This window comes from Hemicordylus capensis, chromosome 1 (genome assembly GCF_027244095.1).
Source record: "Hemicordylus capensis ecotype Gifberg chromosome 1, rHemCap1.1.pri, whole genome shotgun sequence".
Lineage (NCBI taxonomy): Eukaryota > Metazoa > Chordata > Lepidosauria > Squamata > Cordylidae > Hemicordylus > Hemicordylus capensis.
Window position 1 is genome coordinate 345,784,720 of NC_069657.1, and position 18,752 is coordinate 345,803,471.

At 42.0% G+C, this 18,752-nt stretch overlaps 2 protein-coding genes across 2 annotated transcripts in view; one reads left to right on the plus strand and one right to left on the minus strand.

Moving 5' to 3' along the window:
- Positions 1-15,472, minus strand: part of LOC128340726 (vesicular inhibitory amino acid transporter-like) — a 40,255-nt gene extending 24,783 nt beyond the window's left edge. Inside the window, exon 1 of the mRNA XM_053286239.1 lies at positions 15,143-15,472. Within this exon, the coding sequence (XP_053142214.1) occupies positions 15,143-15,472 (330 nt within the window). The remainder of the gene's footprint in view (positions 1-15,142) is intronic.
- The window catches only part of LAMA2 (laminin subunit alpha 2), a 759,697-nt gene that overhangs the window by 20,482 nt on the left and 720,463 nt on the right, over positions 1-18,752 (plus strand). The gene's annotated exons all lie outside the window — the stretch shown is intronic.

Below are 18,752 nucleotides of genomic sequence, written 5' to 3' on the forward strand. Positions count from 1 at the left end.
CCTTTGTGTATGTGTATAGTTCACATTTCATCTGGGATGCACATGCAGAAGTCATGGGCATATTCCTTGCTGTATTAGCACTTACATTTATATACCATAGGTTATACTATAATCTTTATCACATTCATCTTCAAAATAACAGTTATGCTCATTTTACAAATGGAAAACTCAAAGATGACCGATATTTGCCTTGCTTTAAGCTAGTCAAATTTCACAGCTTAGCAAGAATCAGGTATTTCAGATCAAAATCTAGCAATTGGAGTTCAGCACTTTAAACCCTCTAGGCTACATTTTCTCTTAAATGCTGGATCACTGGGAGTCTCTTTGGTCATCCATATCGACAACATCCTTTCATCTAACCAACCTTAGCAAGTGGTCATAGATAGATGCATCTGAAGTAGAAATCTTCATGACAATCAAAATTCAAAGGAGGTGATGAAAAATTTATTTACCAATATTTCCTTTGCAAATTCAGAAAAAGGTAGCTGCTTTAGTATCCATGTACCTATTTCTTCCCCCCAAGTCCTGCTATGCTGCCTCATTGTGGCGGGGTGTGTGTGTGTGTGTGTTCCTGGGAGGGATGAGTGAAGTACGACGGAAGGTATACTCCCAGTAGGGTCATCCAAAGCACGAAGGTCATTTCAGCGGTCCAGCTAAAGCAAGCAGGCACCTTTACTGGGCAGCAATGATATAGGAAGGTGCTGGAGGCAGGTGATCACTTCAGTGACAACAACAAAGGCATCATTTCATATTGCGTGGGAGAAGGCAATGGTAAACTACTCCTGTATTTTACCAAGAAAAACACATGGATAGACAAAATGGAATTATTGTTGAGGTAGTGCCAGATGATGGGCCCCTCAGGTCAGATGGTACTCAACATGCTACTGAGGAAGAGCTGAGGATTTCTCAGAGTACCGATGGTGTTTAGTGTAACCAAGGCAGTTAGACTAAAGCCTTTTGGACGTCTAGCAGCTGATGTTGCCATGCGGGAAAAGAAAATCCAAAGCTGCAAAGACAGAATTACAATGGGAAAAGCTCGACACAGTGAAAGATGAAATGAATTGACTACAGATTGACATCTCGGGCATCAGGGAATTAAAATAGACTGGAATGGAACACTTTCCATCAGAATATCATACCGTTTACTACTCAGGACACAAAATCTAAAGAAGGAACAGTGTTGCTTTCATAGTCAGGAAGGATATAGTAGTAACAGTACTTGGGTACAATGCAGTCAGTGACTGACTAATATCAATTAGATTTCGTGGACAACCCTTTAACATGACAGTTCTTCAAGTCTATGCCCCAACGACTGAGGCAGAAGAAGAGGCAGTAGATGGGTTTTATGCTCAAGTTCAGTCTGAAATTGATAGAGCATACAAGCAAGATGTGATGCTGCTGGTTGGAAACTGGAATGCCAAAGTTGGAAAAGGTAAGGAGGAAAACACAGTTGCACTATATAGCCTAGGAAACAGCAACTAAGCAGGAGAACGACTTATTAGCTTCTGCCAAGCCAATGATCTCTTCATTGCTAATACATTCTTCAAACAACCAAAGCAGCACCTATACACACTCAAGGCACAAATGACCAGGCTCAAACTATCATACTTTGGATACATTATGCGAAGACCCAGCTCCCTTGAGAAGTCGATAATGCTGGGGAAAGTTGAAAGAGAGAGAAGAAGAGGACGACCAGCAGCAAGGTGGATGGACTCAGTTACGACAGCAATGAATGCACCACTGAGAGACCTTAAAGGCCAAGTTGAAGACAGATCATCCTGGAGATAATCTAAGTATGTGATTGCTAAGGAGCCATAGTCAACCACAGTCTGCATCCTAATGTCAAGCAGGTTGACTGGAGCCAGTCCAGGGCTGTGGAAAGCTAAAACTGAATCAAGACTATGAGCTAATATTCCCCAACCAAAGGTCCCCAAAGCCACCTGATGAAACTAGAGTGATGGATCTAGAGACTGGAGTGTACTACATACTGCTCTATGGCCTAAGTAATAGCAGAAGTTCTCCCTCTCCCTCTCCCCCACCCTCCACACACACAAAAGCATTTGACAGGCATGGTATATAATAATAATAATGCATCTGTCAGAAGTAACTGTGGATTATTGTGGACTTATTGACTTCCTGTCTGGATATTCAGTATAGTAAATGGCATTCTGAGGAAGCAGTGGGCATTGTAAAGATGCATCATGCAGAAATTCATCAGAGGCACCTCTAGCAAGTCACTGGGAAAGCGGTACTGTTGAATTTCTGCCCGGATACATCTCTCTCAGCCCCAATGCTGAGCTGAAAGACAAAGGCAGTGTGAGTGCAAGGAGCCTCATTTGTAAAGTAAGTATAATATATAAGATTGTGTTTATACGACACAGAAGTGAAGGTCGGCACCTTAACTTGCAATTTTCATGTTTTTTATAGGGCAAGTGAAAATTGTAGCACCTTAGCTATAATGTTAAACTGTTTTGTTTCTGAATACAGAAGGCAGGCTTAGCTCACACACACACACACACACACACACACACACACACACACACACACACACACGTTTCATATTGCCAGTCAATCACAGAGGATCATGTTTCTTCTTTATTCCCTTCTTTGCCTGAAGAAGGCTCTAAGGCTCGAGCACACATAGACCTGACCGCAGTAGTTCACACCAGGCTAAGTCCCAGCCTGATCCAAATCCTTGAGTCACTGATACAAATCACAAGTGGAGAAGTAAATCTGAATTAATGAGTGCAAACAGGTCATACAATTTTGCTTTTCTGATTTTAGCTTTCTGAGATATGTATCTCGCTGTGCAGTGCAATCGAGAACCAGTATTGAGATATAGCCTCTCGTTCTCTATTCACTCGCATATGATATCACACAATGTGAGCTATGGCAGAAATGGGAAATGCAGTAGTAACTATAGGAGTTCAAGATGTGCTTGTTATCAAGATTCTGCTACCTAAATTAATAACATCACCTTTAACAGATTCACACATAAGCCATTATTAAAGCAGGCTGCACTTGGATGCTAGAAAGATATTTACTTTGGTCTGTTTGTTGTTGTTTTTTAAACAGGTGAATTATTTAGTGTGTGTATACACCAATTAAATAAGCAACAAAATGAATCTCTCCTGCCAGTGAGCAAGACATTCACGGATATTATAAGAAATATCAAAAGCAAGTGAATTTTTGTTGCCATGCCAGAATGCACAGAAGTGACTTAGTTACTATTTCTGACCATAACTTCATAAATGCATGAACCCATATGTGAGATATTTACGATCTGTTTTTCAGAAGTACTAAGGAAACGTTATGGTTCTTCTTACAGAAACTCAGTAGCTCTATTCACACATTGAGGTCATTTTCACAATCAAAAACCTGGGTTTGGGAGCTGTGTGTATTCCCAATTTTTGATTGTGTGGAAGCAAGGTAAGAGGAAAACATGGGTAGAAGTGACTGTGTGGAAGCAAGGTAGGAGGGAAAGCCAAGGTTTCCTCCTACCTTGCTTCTATACAATCACTCCTACCCAGATTTTCCTCTTACCTTGCTTCCACACAACCAAAAATTGTGAACACACACAGCTTCCAAACCTGGGTAGAACACAGTTTTTGATTGTGTGAATGACCTCATTATGTCTAAGCCCAGCAGAGAGAGAAAGGGAGAGTCCATCTAGCTCCCAACCAGTGCTGCCTGGAGTGAGAGACCAGGTGGGTGCTGGGGTTCCTTCTGCTGTTGCCTGCCTGCTTTTGCTTCCCCTGTGAGGCTGCAGCCTCAGGTTAACATCTGTGGGAAGTGTGGGCAGGACTGGGACCAGCCCCTGAGTGACTCAGCTGTTCCTTGGGTCACCTGCTCAGTTTTGGGCTTTATAGGAAGGCTCCTTGTGGTGGAGTCTCCACGAAAGGGGCAACACCAAAGGGGGTTGCCCCTTTGGGGGAGAATGAGGGTGAGGGCTAGAGGGCTTCTGTTTAATTTGTTTTAAGCTGTTTTAGACTTGGGTTGAAATTACTGTAATGTGCTTGGGTTCATCTGAAGATGGGGGGACAGGGGGTGCTTTCGTTGACTATGGGGCAGCCATCCTGGTGGTGGTGGTGGGGAATAGAAGAAGTAATGTTGGCAGGTAAGTGGGCTGTTCCAGGGGAAGGGTAGTCAGAAATTTAATAGCAGTCTCCCCTTCCGGCTGTCCTGCCAGCTCTCTGACCTCGGGGAGCACTGCCAACAAACCACATAGCTTTTCCCTGCTCCTCTGTAATGCCAGGTTGGTCCAAAATAAATCTGAACTCATCCATGATTTGATCATGGATGAAGGGGCCGACCTGGTATGTATTACCAAGACTTGGTTGGGGGAGGCTAGTTGTCCAGTTTGGTCCCAGCTTCTCCCTCCAGGATATTCTGTAGAGAAGCAGGTGAGGGGTCATGGGTGGGGAGGTGGGGTGGCTGTGGTCTATAAGGATAACATCTTCCTTACCAGGGTCCCTGTTAGGGTATTGGACCATATTGAATGTGTGTACTTGAGTTTGGGGACCAGGGATAAATTGGGACTTCTGTTGGTGTACTGATAGCCCTGCTGCCCAGCGGAATCCCTTACTGAGCTCACGGACTTGGTCACAGAACTCGCGTTGGAGTCTCCCAGACTCTTGGTGCTGGGGGACTTCAATGTTCATTTTGGGACCAATCTGTCCGGGGCAGCTCAAGAGTTCACAGCGCCCATGACAACTATGGACCTATCCCAAGTCATCTCTGGACTGACGCATATTGCAGGTCACACACTTGATTTGGTATTTTACTCTGATCAGGGTGGTGTTCTGTGGGTGGGGACTCCTGAGATTTCCCCATTGTCATGGACGGACCACCATCTGGTTAAGGTTGGACTTACAACCACTTCCCACCTCCGCAGAGGCGAGGGGCCCATTAGAATGTTCCGCCCAAAGAGCTTATTGGATCCATTAAGATTTCATGAAGCCTTGGAGGGATTTAATGTTGGCTTTGCCTGATCCTGTTGATGCCCTGGTTAAGAATTGGAACAACTTTCTCACCAGGGCAGTAGACATGATTGCTCCCAAGCGTCCCCTCCAACCCACTTCAAAACTGGCCCCTTGGTATATGGAAGATCTATGGGGGCTGAAACGGCAAGGTAGGTGACTGGAGCACAAGTGGAGGAAGACTCAACTCGTATCTGACAGATTGTGACATAGCGCACAGCTAAAGATCTATACTCAGGCAATACGTGTGGCAAAGAGGCGGTTCTTTTCTGCCCGTATTTCCTCTGCGAATTCACGTCCAGCAGAGTTGTTCAGAGTTGTGAGGGGACTAATATCCACCCCACCCCTTGAACCAGAATTTGGAGTCATCAGTTACCCGCTGTGATATGTTTAAAGAGTTTTTCGCAGATAAAATCTCTCGGATTCGGGCTGACCTAGATGGAGACTCCACAATTAATTTGATGTCTGAGCTGGAGCTGCCCAACGACTCCTCTTATATGATTCAACTGGATCGGTTACAGTTTGTGACTCCTGAGGATGTGGACAAGCTGCTTGGATCAGTGAGGCCTACCACTTGTTCTCTTGACCCTTGTCCAACATGGCTTGTTTGATCTAGCAGGGAGGTTGTTGTAAACAGCCTGGTGGATATCATAAATGCTTCTCTGAGGGAGGGCAGGATGCCTTCTTGTCTTAAGGAGGCAATCATTAAACCTCTTTTAAAGAAGCCTGCATTAGATCCCTCTAAGTTGAGCAATTATAAGCCTGTTTCCAACATCCCATGGCTGGGCAAGGTCATTGAGAGGGTGGTGGCCTCTCAGCTCCAGGCAGTCTTGGAGGAAACTGATTATCTAGACCCATTTCAAATTGGTTTTCGGGCGAGCTATGGGGTGGAGACTGCCTTGGTTGGCTTGATGGATGATCTCCAATTGGGAATTGACAGAGGAAGTGTGACTCTGTTGGACCTTTTGGATCTCTCGGTGGCTTTCGATACTATTAACCATAGTATCCTTCTGGAACATCTGAGGGTGTTGGGGGTGGGAGCACTGTTTTACAGTGGCTCCGCTCCTACCTCTCGGATAGATTCCAGATGGTGTCAACTGGAGACTGTTGCTCTTCAAAATCTGAGCTTAAGTATGGTGTCCCTCAAGGCTCTGTACTTTCCCCAGTGCTTTTTAACATCTACATGAAACCGCTGGGAGAGATCATCAAGAGATTTGGAGCTGGGTGTTACCAGTACGCTGATGACACCCAGATCTACTTCTCCATGTCAACTTCTTCAGGAGCTGGCATATCCTCCCTAAATGCCTGTCTGGAAGCAGTAATGGGCTGGATGAGGGAGAATAAACTGAAGCTGAATCCAGATAAGATGGAGGTACTTATTGTGCGGGGTCAGAACTCTAGAGACAATTTTGATCTGCCTGTTCTAGATGGGGTCACACTTCCCCAAAAGGAACAGGTTCGCAGTCTGGGAGTACTTCTGGATTCACACCTTTCCCTGGTTTCTCAGGTTGAGGCGGTGGCCAGGGGTGCTTTCTATCAGCTCCGGCTGATACGCCAGCTGCGCCCGTTTCTCGAGATCAATGACCTCAAAACAGTGGTACATCTGTTGGTAACCTCCAGACTTGACTTTTGTAATGCGCTCTACGTGGGGCTGCCTTTGTACGTAGTCCAGAAACTTCAGTTGGTTCAGAACACGGCAGCCAGGTTGGTTTCTGGGTCCTCTCGGAGAGACCATGTTACTCCTTTACTGATGGAGTTACACTGGCTGCCAATAGGTTTCCGGGCAAAATACAAAGTTCTAGTTATAACTTACAAAGCCCTAAATGGCTTAGGCCCTGGGTATCTAGGAGAGCGTCTTCTTCAGTACGAACCCCACCACCCATTGAGGTCATCTGAGGAGGTCCATCTCCAATTACCGCCAACTCGTTTGGTGGCTACACAGAGACGGGCCTTCTCGGTCGCTGCCCCAAGATTGTAGAATGCTCTCCCTGCTGAGATACGATCCTCCCCATCTCTGGCAATTTTCAAAAAACACCTGAAAACCCTTCTTTTCACCCAAGCTTTTTCAGCTTCCTAAATTGTGGGGTTTTTAATTTTTGGTTTATTTTAAAATTCAAAACCCGATTTCAGGGGGTTTAGTTACTGTAATTGTTTAATTGTTGTTTTAAAATGTTTTAAAATTGTTAATTGTTATGTTGTTTTTAAATTTGTTTTAGCTCTTTACTGTTTTAGTGGTGTGTTTTGATTGTAAACTGCCCTGAGCCATTTTGGAAGGGTGGTACACAACTCAAATAAATAATAAATAACACTGGTACAATGAGTGTACAGTGAGCACAAGTACAGCAGTACACTTCCTATCTGTACATTAAATGAGCTTGGACCCAGTTTACTTTTAAAATAAATGCACCCCAAAATATGTACAAGTGCACAGACATCTGTACATTGTACAGCACAGTGTATGAATAGGGCTTGAGTACATAACTTTTCTAAGAACTTGGGAAGGAAATTGAAAATAAAAGGATTAAAAAGGAATTTCACCTCTGCTTAAATAATAGCAGTTTTCACTGTACTGCTACCACATGGATATTACTTTAGTTTTACCCATGTAAGTATATTCTGAACTAAAGAAGGGCTGCCATATAAACATGGGGGAAATGCTGATGTTGCATTTTTAATCTTGTGTTATGTGTTGAGTGCAGCAGTTTAAAGGGCCCCCTGACAGAGTACTGCCATCTGACTTTCCAAGATGTAGTCAAAACAATTGGAGCCTGTTGAGTACTTGCAGCCACTTTACAGTCCATTAGGCGGGCAGAGCTGATGGAAAGGAGCTTTGGGGCAGCAATGAACAGGTTTGACTATGTTTAACATGGCAATAAAAGCTGGTTTTCTTTCTCATTCACTCTCACATGGCCAAGCATGTTTTCCTCCATCTGTTTCTCTTTTCTCCTGATGTGAGAAGCTCACAAAAACCCACAAACCTCCTCCCTGAGCTCATGTCTTCGATAATAAGGCAACACCTTCAATGATTAGCAGCCCCTCACCCTCTTGACTCACCTCAAATTCCACTCCCTTTTGGGGAGCAATTTTTCCTGGCAAGCGTTCAGAAAAAGTAGAGTCTTTTTCAGACTTGCATGGAAGAGAGCAAAAAATGTGGATTAGGCAGATTCCTTCCGCATAGTTTCCTGTATGGATAACTACATTTTCCAGTGCTTGCTACACCTGGGATGTAGTTGTTGCAGCTACAGGTGCTAGGAAGAGGGCAATGTGGGGATGGAGGCAGAAGCCTCTAGGGAGAGTCGCTATGAGAACTTGCCAACCACTGACAGCCTATCCTACCAGTGGGTACGTTCAGAGGAGGAGGAAGAGGAGGAGGGGTGTGTAAGGAAGGACTGGCTGCATTGGGGTGATGGACAAACCCCAGTATGAGACACCCGTCAATCTGAAATGTTCTAGTTGCATCATAAAGTGGCGAGTATTTCAAACTGATGGCTTCCTTACTCCAAACTCCCTCAGTTTGAAGTTTGCCCCGTCACGAATAATGAACTTAAAAAAAAAAAATCTTCCACCCAGGGCACAGTTTGAAGGTACAAGACAAAGCCACCTGGAAGATGATAAGGAGGTCTGGGTTCAGTCGGTGCAGATGGGAGACTGCTGGAGATTCTGTACACCACCTTGAGTTGCATGGAAGAAAAGTGGGCTATACATGTAAGAAAACAATTGAATGAGAATTAATAATATCAGTGTCTTTCGTCTGGTGGTAATAAGAAGATTACAGATTCCTGGGGGTGATTTTCTAAATAACTTTCTGAGATCAGCTTCAAGCAGTCAGTTTCTGTACCATGGGAGCAGCTGTGACTGTTAGTTATATTGGAAGCTGCCTTAAACTAAGTCAGACCACTGATCCATCTAGCTCAGTATTGTCTGTAGTAAATGGTAGATCTCCAAGGTTTCAGGCAGGAGTCTCTCGCAGCCCTTTCTGTAGATGTCAGGGATTGAACTGGGGACATTCTGCATGCAGGCACTCTTCCACTAAGCTATAGCCCCATCCCCTAAGGGGAATATCTTACAGTGTTCACATGTAGTCACCCATGCAAATACAAACCAAGGCAGATCCTGCATAGCGAAGGGGACAATTCATGCTCACTACAGTGAGACCAGTTCTCTTCCTTGGGCATCTGCATTCCTGTTGCCATGAGATTGGATACAGATTCAGTCACATAACTTCCCATGATGACAGTGGCTAGAAAGAATTGGAGATCAGTACAGAATGTGGCTGTAATATGTAGTTCAAGGAATATTTGTATCCACACTGTCTGATATCCAGAGCAAAGAAGTGCTGGTGCAGCAAGAGGAGCAGCCTAACAGTACTTCTAGTCTAAATGCACCAGTGCATCGGGGAGGGACAATTTCTGAGTACTGTCACTTCCCCAAAAAGCCCTCTGTGCCACCCAGAAATATGTCCCTGAGGGCTGAGCAAGCACTCTTTCAAGAAATCCCAATCTCTTTCCATCCTCTTGTCATCAACCAAAGAATGGGCAGAACAAACTTGTCGGGAGTTAGATTTTCATCATTTACGCCCCATGTGTTCAGACCCCAGTGTCTACATAAGTAGGGCAACAAGCACTGTCCACGTGTGCTTTGCTACAAATTCTTAGATTAGCAGTGATTTGAAAAAGGAATTTCAGTGTACCGAAAAGGCTATTCCCAGCCATGAGATGGCATTTTTAGACCAGGCTGACTGATGAGCTACCTGTGGTAGAAATATAGCCAGAGACGGATGATGGGGTCCTTCACTTCAGATCCTGCTATGGAATGTTCTTTGTTGCATTCTGTTTGAGGATACTTTACTTCATGGATTCTTTTTCATCATTTACAGATAGTATCAGACATACACGTTTTGGTCCCCAATCCACAAAAGTTGATGGTGACTCAAGACATATGCAGAAAGTGAAACATCCCCCTTCCATGCACACCACACACATAGTTCAATGCCTGGTATCCACATATTCAGTCAAATGTTTAAGCGTCTTTGAGCACATGCATTGCATGCACATAGTCTTTCTACACACCTAAGAACTCTGTGTAGGGTTCCCAGATATATGGAAGGTCAGCACATGTACAAACTTATGTGTGCTGCTGCCTCTTTCATGCATTTGGCTGAATGCACCTTCAGTGGCAGAGCCGGTATATTTGGCCCCTTTCCTCCTCTGCACAGGCAGTGAACATGTAGAATGACATGTGTGCAGCTCCCTTGTCCCATTGAAACCAATTAGCTGTAGCAAATACAAATCCAGTTGCCTCCCATGGGACTTAGTCATGATCAGCTTTAGCTGCACAGGGGCCTTTGTCACTACTTGCATGCACAGGGCAAGAATATATAATGTTGACTTGGAACATTTAAATTCCTGGGGGGGAAATTACATAAACAATTCTGTCTTTCAGTGACATCCAACTCAGCTAAGGGGAAAAGGTATTTATTGGCTTATAATGGGGTTTTTAATGCTCATTGCAGAGCATAAATTGAACTACATTTTAATTCCACGTGGATCCAAAAGTGATGTATCCTTTCCCACCCTTAGTCCCTAAACAATCCAGGTTATAAAACTTTTCCATTTTGATGGGGTTTTTTTTATATTTACTGTTTTGAGAGATTTCAAATGTAACTTGGAAGAGCTACCTCTAATTGCCATGCAAAACACTGTTGCCCTTTCCTCCGGGTAGGGCAAAACAACTGTGTCACTCTCATTTGTTACATTCAGTCTCCACCAGTAAAGAGCAGTCTGATCGCTTTAATAATTCTTCTAAGGCCAACAAAGACTCCCCACCCCGCACGTTCAATTCATTATTATTTCATACAGGCTTCTCTGTCATCACCCCACACTGTCTATCTCTTATTGCTTTCAGAAGAAAAGGAGGATTCCCTAAACGAAGACCAAGGGGGAAACGATTTTTGTTTTGCAGGAAATGGCAATAAAATGCAAAGAAGGATAAGTGCTAATCCATGGGCACTTATATACGCAGACAGGTATTATTGTCCAACTTTACTACTCCCCTTCTTAGTACCACATTTGCTCAGATGCAAATGGAGAGGGGAGCTGGGCTTGTGGTAGCAAGCATGACTTGTCCCCTTAGCTAAGCAGGGTCCATCCTGGTTGCATATGAAAGTGAGACTAGAAGTGTGAGCACTGCAAGATATTCCCCTCAGGGGATGGAGCCGCTCTGGGAAGAGCAGAAGGTTCCAAGTTCCCTCCCTGGCATCTCCAAGATAGGGCTGAGAGAGATTCCTGCCTGCAACCTTGGAGAAGCCGCTACCAGTTCAGGTAGACAATACTGAGCTAGATGGACCAATGGTCTGACTCAGTATATGACAGCTTTCTATGTTCTATGTTCCCATGGTTGCTACCACACCATGTGACTGCTTTGGGATCTGTGTGGGTACAAACATGCATACAGCAAAGATGTCATGTAGGAGCAAAGGTAAAGATTAAGTTAATTTAATACAAAAGCACACAGGATGAGAAGGTAGTGGCAATCTCCAATGCCAGAGACTCTGAACTGCAAGATGCTTGTCTTTAAGCGGAGCACCACATTCCCAAGAATGCATGCTTGAGAGGATCTTAGCATAGAGGGGAGCTAGAGAGAGCTGAGGTGGAAGACAAAGTGAAGACAAATAGAGTCACAGTCTATATACCTGTCCTAAGTTCTGTGTAGCTTGTGAGCAACAATTTCAAAGCTTGTTGGTCATCTTTCTCTGGCTGGAGGGAGGAGGAAAAGCTTTCCTGTGGATTATGGTAGTGGATGAGGGGTCTGAGAAGTTCAGAACACAAGTCCCCAAAGACTCATGCTGATCCACTTCAGGAGGACCTTAGCTGCAAAAGGAGTTGTGGGAAGGGAAAGGGGGCCAAGTCAGCATGCTGTCTGATACAGCAGAAAGTCAGTGGAGGACCACCAGTCCCCCATCAGAAACAACCAGAGTTATTGGCTGGACTTGGGGCACATGGGAGAGGGGGAAAGCATGTATATTGCATATGCTGGCACACACACACACACACACACACACACACACACATACACACACACACACACACACACACGTGTCCAATGAGGGAAGTGCCAATATGCCTATCAGACCAGGATGGTTCTTAATCTTTGTTATTCAGCCAGCTGTTCCTTAGACTGCTGTCACCCTAGTATGGCCATTGCAATCCTTGCTCTTGCACCAGAGAGACCAACTCATACTGATGATTGCACTCCCATGCTCGGAGAGAGCTCTGAGGTTGTGGAGAGAGGGAAGGAGACCAGAGTGTGGTACAGGCTGGCTCCCTTTAACATTCTCTTACAAAAACTGATCACAAGTTTTGGATTTATTGGTTTTGGGATTGTTGGTGCTGTTGCTTTTCACAGTGACAGAATTTACTGCTACCTGCACTGGAATCCCATGTCACACACTGATTTCATAAAGTGAGGATAATCATCTATGCGCAGCTCTTTTGGAAATATACCTGGCTACAAAGGGGGCTTTTTTGGGCAGGGGAAATGTCCCATGCACTGCATTGCAAGTCAAATCTTGTGCAAGTTGGCTTGCTGGCTGTGAGTGAGGATGAAGCTCATGTTTTGTCCTTGTAAGCCTGCATGGTGTCGGCCCTTGTAAGATGTTAAATTAAAGTAGTTGGCCAGCAACAAAAGTAGTTTAACAATATAGTTTGAACTACATAAAGTAGTTTTCGTAAAGTAGCTCGAATTACCATTATATTTACTATATATATGAAACATGGTTTAGCTACTTGTAGCTGACCTACTGTCCATTCTTGCTTACTCTGTTGCCATTGTTTTAAGCAAAGAAAAGGGATTATCTACTCTAGCAAGGGCATCCCTGCTCACTTGGACCCCATACCACTCATCATATCCATAGGCTCTAAGCTAGCAATCATCAGAAGCTGTAGGAGTGCTGCTAGAAAGACTGAATGAGAACCCAATGTCCGAGCCTCCCATGGAAAAAAGGTCAGCCTGGCATATTTTAAGTGACAATAAAGATGCATACATTTAAACATGCACACCCTGAATTTTCCCTCAATATAGAGTCAGATCAACACACATCTAACCTAACCTGCCCACCACACTATGAGGGCCATGAACATATCCATCCCTCTCTCCCTCCTGGTGCAATGAGGCACCTGGTGTTGCCAGGTTGCCTCAGAACACTATCAGTGTTATACCCAAGCCTCCATAACTGGTGGGTACCCCAATCCTGTGCGTATTTGCTGGGAAGTAAATTCTGCTGTATTCTTTGGAACTCACTTCTGATAACACACATTGTCAGTTCTGATCACTTCAGACCACACATACATTTCATGTAACAGTGTTAGGCTTTGAAAACTGGTTAGCTATTTTGAGTCGTAGATTACACACACACATACACACAGACACAAACCATTCTCACCCACCTGCACAGTAACCTTCCCTTCCTCTTAACCACAAGTGGATATCCATGGTCATATTATTAAAATAAAATTGTAAAAATTAGGGGGGGGGATGAGTATCCTAAAAAATCAAGTTTATTGTTAGCTCCTGAGCGACAAGGTATTGAAAATGTCTAATGCGCTTATATGTTTATTCTGCATGTCAATTACATCTGATGGTCTGCCTGCAAGTGGCAGTTTCAAAGATGATGACATAACCCAGGTGACTGAGTTTTTTCTGGGACTTCTTTCTGGATATCAGAGCATGTATGCATTATGAACTGAGCATTTTCAGTTTGCAAGCTACTGGAATTCATATGAAATGTCATGCCCAGGTTGATAATGCAGATGTGGTTATAAAATAAAATTCTTGAATTACAGTTGCAGGTTTTTGTAGTCAGGCCATGGTTTGTTAATATTAACTATTTAAAAAATTACAGCAGTATTCTTTATATGAAATATGCAGTATTTTTTCAACTTCAGTGAAATATCAAAAGGAATCTGAAATGCCTTTGACTTCAAAAACGGGGGGGACAGAGTAAATTTGTCAGTGCCCATACAGTGCCCAAGTAAAGGAAATCGTAAATAACTTTATAGTTGTTTCCTATGATTAAGATGTCTTAAAAGCTGCCAGTGGTATATTCATATGAATTCAAATATTGGCAGAGGTAAATGATAATATTTGTAGGGGTATTCTCTTATGCTTTCCCGTTTCTGAAATTTGTAAGTGCAATGTTGTAAATATGTGCAAATACAAACAACACACTCCGTTCTTAACAACAATCCATATGAAATGTAGGTATATGCATTTATGAAAATAAATCATCATATTTTCTTTTTGCTTTTGGTATACTTCATAAATCCAGGGCTACTTACAGCTTCTATAGCAAAAGCAATCAAGCCAGAATATTTGGATTTAAATATGAGTCGACCCAATAACTATGTCCCATTAACTAAGCTGATTCAATACTCTGGACCAATCGTTTTGTGCACATGGCACAAATGAATGAAGTTAGGATGGCCACAGAACTCATCCTTTACTGGTTTTGTTTTCACTTTAACTTTACCTACTATGAATCAAGGTAACTTGCGTTTAAATAGTGTCATCAGTGTACACCAGGTTCCCAACCTTGGGTCCCCAGATGTTGATGGACTACAGCATCCATCATTCCCAGCCAAAGGCCACTGTGGCTGGGGATGAGCCATCATTCCTAGGCACAGTGGCCTTTGGCTGGGAATGATGGACATTGTAGTCCAACAGTATTCAACGAAACAGGACTGGGAACCCCAATGTATACATTGCTTTACAGATTGAAAGCAATGAAATAAATAAATAATAATTTAAAAAACCAAAGTAAAATATGAAAGCAAAATAAATCAGTCCCTGTTCCAAGGAGCTTACAATTTAAATTTTAACACTGGGAGAAGCAATTAAGGAAGGAGAATAAAAAGAGAGCAAAAAAACCCAAAAGAATGAATGTAAGCAAATACACCGTTTACCTTCTTCATATTCATATATTAAAACAAGTCTAACATATGTACAATATCAGCTTAAGTAAGAATTATTTTTACTTTTATTCAGTTAGTTCATTGTTTTGCATTTTGAATAGAAACTAGAAGTCTTCAGACAGCTCTGAACTAAAGACAAAATAAGAAAATGATGAAAGGGTGACTGAAGCAACAAATGATTGAGCATGGAGTTACCTGTATAGCATTAGTTACATTCCAGCCAGCTTCCCAGGTTGTAATCAATGTACCCTGAACATTCTGCATGTGAGCCTGGGTCTCATTGTCTGGGTCTTCAGAACATGAACCAAACTCCATGGAAGCTGTTCTAGTTGGCTCCAGTCTCATAGTTGGCTCCAGTCTCATAGTTGGCTCCAGTCCCTCTTCACTGTGAGCTTTGCTGAGTTCATCATGTCTGGCAAAATTCACATTTTCTTCATCACTGTATAGACACCCTTTCCATCTCACCATTTTCAAAAACTGGGACTGGGTCCCACTCCTGAAGTGGTTTGAAACAGATGAAAGCATTGGCTTCGGGTAAGCCTTCCTGAGTACCAGAGAGTTGAATGAAGACAATTGTCCTTCCTGAAGTTATATCGGCAGAAGTTATGTTTTGTTATATGATTAGGAATTTTGAAAGATGTGCATTTCACTGTTTTGAGAGCCAATGTGCTATATAAGGGGAAATGCTTCTCAGTCCTTTACTGTATCCACTCCAAATGCTATTCTAAAGAACCCTCTAGATTGGTCCTCCACATGCTGTTCAGAATCACACCTTCCATTCAAGCCCTTCCAGTTGTGGTCATTATGTCAATCACTCAATCATGAAGAAGCTACAAGTGGCTGCCAGAATATGTTCCTGAGTACTATGCAAGCATCTTTTTCAGTACAAGCAACGATGCCTCCATAAAATAATCACTCTCCTTAACAATGATGCTGACAAACACTGATGCTTGACTGAAGCTGACAAAATGAATCCTTAAAATATATTTTGGCTGCAAGAAAATAAATGAGGCACTAGGCAAGTCATGGTATATTAGAAACAGAGTTTCTTTAGACTCAAGCATACATTTACTAACTTATTTCCTCCACACAAAAATTAGGTATAGAACATTTTTAAAATGCAGAATTTCCTTTCTCAAAATGTGAGGTTTCTGTTATTTGAAATCTATGAAAGTCAGTAGGACATGAGAAGTTTCCGCTACATTTGACTTTCTCTGTGGAGTTTGTAAGGAGTTGGATAACACATAATGCTTTCCAAAAGTTGATATAATTTTCACATTATTTTCTATCTATCTATTGTAAGAAATTAAAAAAAAAACACCTATAAGAGCTAGTGTGCATACTAAAGATCATTAGTTGCCTCTTAAGGTTTAACCACCCTGCTCTACTTACAGTCAGGGTAGTTAGAGGGTAGTAGGAATATGTTACAGAGGAATGCTTTACTGGAGAATAGAGAACATAAGTCACTCTTCTCTCAACAATTCAAACTTGGTCCTTAAGTGTAACCTAAACCTCTCTAAAGTTCATAAGATAGATCATTTGGTACACTCTTTTGTTCTGATTCAGTTGTCTCTTTCAGCTGTGGGAGCTTCAGTACATGCATGAAGCCATTCTGCATGAGTATTCCTGGCATATAAAGATCCACTCTCTCCACTGAAATGAATGGGGCACCTCACATTTGCAAGGTTTATGCATTGTAGCACAGAGCCCTAGATCAGAGCATGTGCGGCATACACCACAATTGGTATAATGGTCTTTTTGAGTTCCCAACACGACACCTCCCTACATTTGTCTTTGGAACTCACCCACCAAAAGAACTGGTTCCTCTACTGAAGGATTATTTAATAAATATATTGTTATTTTTAATACATAGTATCCTCTGGCAAATGGGCAGTTCAAGTGGTAACAGTACAAAGTTCATAAAATACTGTTTTACAACCCTAAAATGCTTGCTTGACTAAAACAGTCTTCTGCTAAAACCATTACAAACCAGACACATCACCCAGAAAGAAATGCTGCAAAAAAGCACAGGGGTAGGGGATTTGTGACAAAATGACAGGAAGGAGAGAAGGACAGCAAAGATAGTGATTGCTGGTGTCACCTCACTAAAATATTGTATTCTGCCTCTTGCGGCAACTCTATTGGCAACTCTAATGTGGCGTACATTCCTGCTATCCATCCTTAGGATGACTTGATTTCACTTTTGTTTTAAGATCTTTAAATGGTTGATATTACAGAAACATAAAATATGATTATTCTGCACTTTTCAATTTTTATTACTAATAAAGCGCTGTCAACACTATAGACATTTATATTGCTTGGCAAAAAACATTTGGTTGATTCACTGAATAAACCCTATGTGGAAGGTATAATCTGGTGAGAAGTGTAATTAGCATTTTAAAGAGCCTTTTTATTAGATTGGAATACAGATAAGAATTATTTAAGCACTCTTGACTGAGAAACTAAATTACATCAAAAGCAAAACTTTCACAGTTGTTCATTTTATGTTTGATTTATTCCATACAAAAAAGGGTATTGTTTGCTTGCTACTTGCCAGTGGAACACTGTGTTGCTTTTGAAAGAAATAATTGAAGCAGCTATCTAAGTCCTTGTGAAGAATCTTTTCCCTGGAATACTTTGGATATTTGTCATTTTTACCTCCGCCGTTAAAGGAACCAAAAGTATCAAAATGATCCATATATCTCTAAACATGGATTCATTGTATAAATATATACTAAATATTTTGAGGTCTGATTAAAAAAAATTAATATTAATTTTAATAAAAAACAGGGGGCTGTATCCTACCCTTCTGCAGAACACTGCCCCAGAAATTCCTTGGATATTCATTCAATTCCTTTATATTTTGATTCAAATGACAAAAAGATGACTCCTGTCTCATATTTTAATTTAACAGGGGTTTTCCCCTTCACTATTAAAAGGATTTTCCTATATCACTTCATGGTGACCTAAGGAAACACAAGAGTTTATTAGATGACATGCATTTAAAAAAATTTTTTTAGTTCAGCCTAGTAGGTAGATACTTCAAATATTGTGTTTTTTTTTTGTAGTAAAAGAACTAGGAATTTATCACAAAATAATAGAGTTCAACATAGTGAAGTGATTTCATAGTTAACATTAAAAATGATGTGTTGAGGTAGCAATTAAGAGTAAGATTAATCTGTCAGTTTTTATTTTCACATTAAAAATTGCCCTTTCAGCAAGGTAGAACTTTTCAATGGAAAATTGGACAACTTATGAAAAAGTTAGGTTTTGGGGAGAAGTAAGCTTCTAATCTTGGAACTGTGATGTTCTAGAAAGGAAGTCTCTGGAAGACCTGCCATATCTTTGAAGATATGACATCACTGAAGTAAGGACTATTGTTAACTGCCCAGAGACGAAAGTTTGGGGCGGTGTACACATTTGATAAATAAATAATAAAATAACCCCAAAGTACCTAACTCAGGAGAGCTTCTGTATAAATCTCTCCCTGGTGTTTTCCAGTTTACGCGCTGCAACAGTCTCGTAATGTGTTCACTATTTGCCCCTCAATTTTGCCCATGTTATGACATCGGTGTCACTGTGTTGTCAGCAGAGTACCGTTCATATTTCCCATGCCCTGTTTCAGATTTTATTGTTTTGTTATGGCCCTATAACGTGGCAAAAGTGTTGCGGGAAAGTAGCTGTATTTTTCCATTGTAGGGAGGCTTGTCACGTAGTTTATGCATTGCAGTGTGTGGTGGTGTGAATGGTTATTTTCATTTCCAATATAATTTTTATTTGACTTGTAGGGGGTGGACGAATGCCT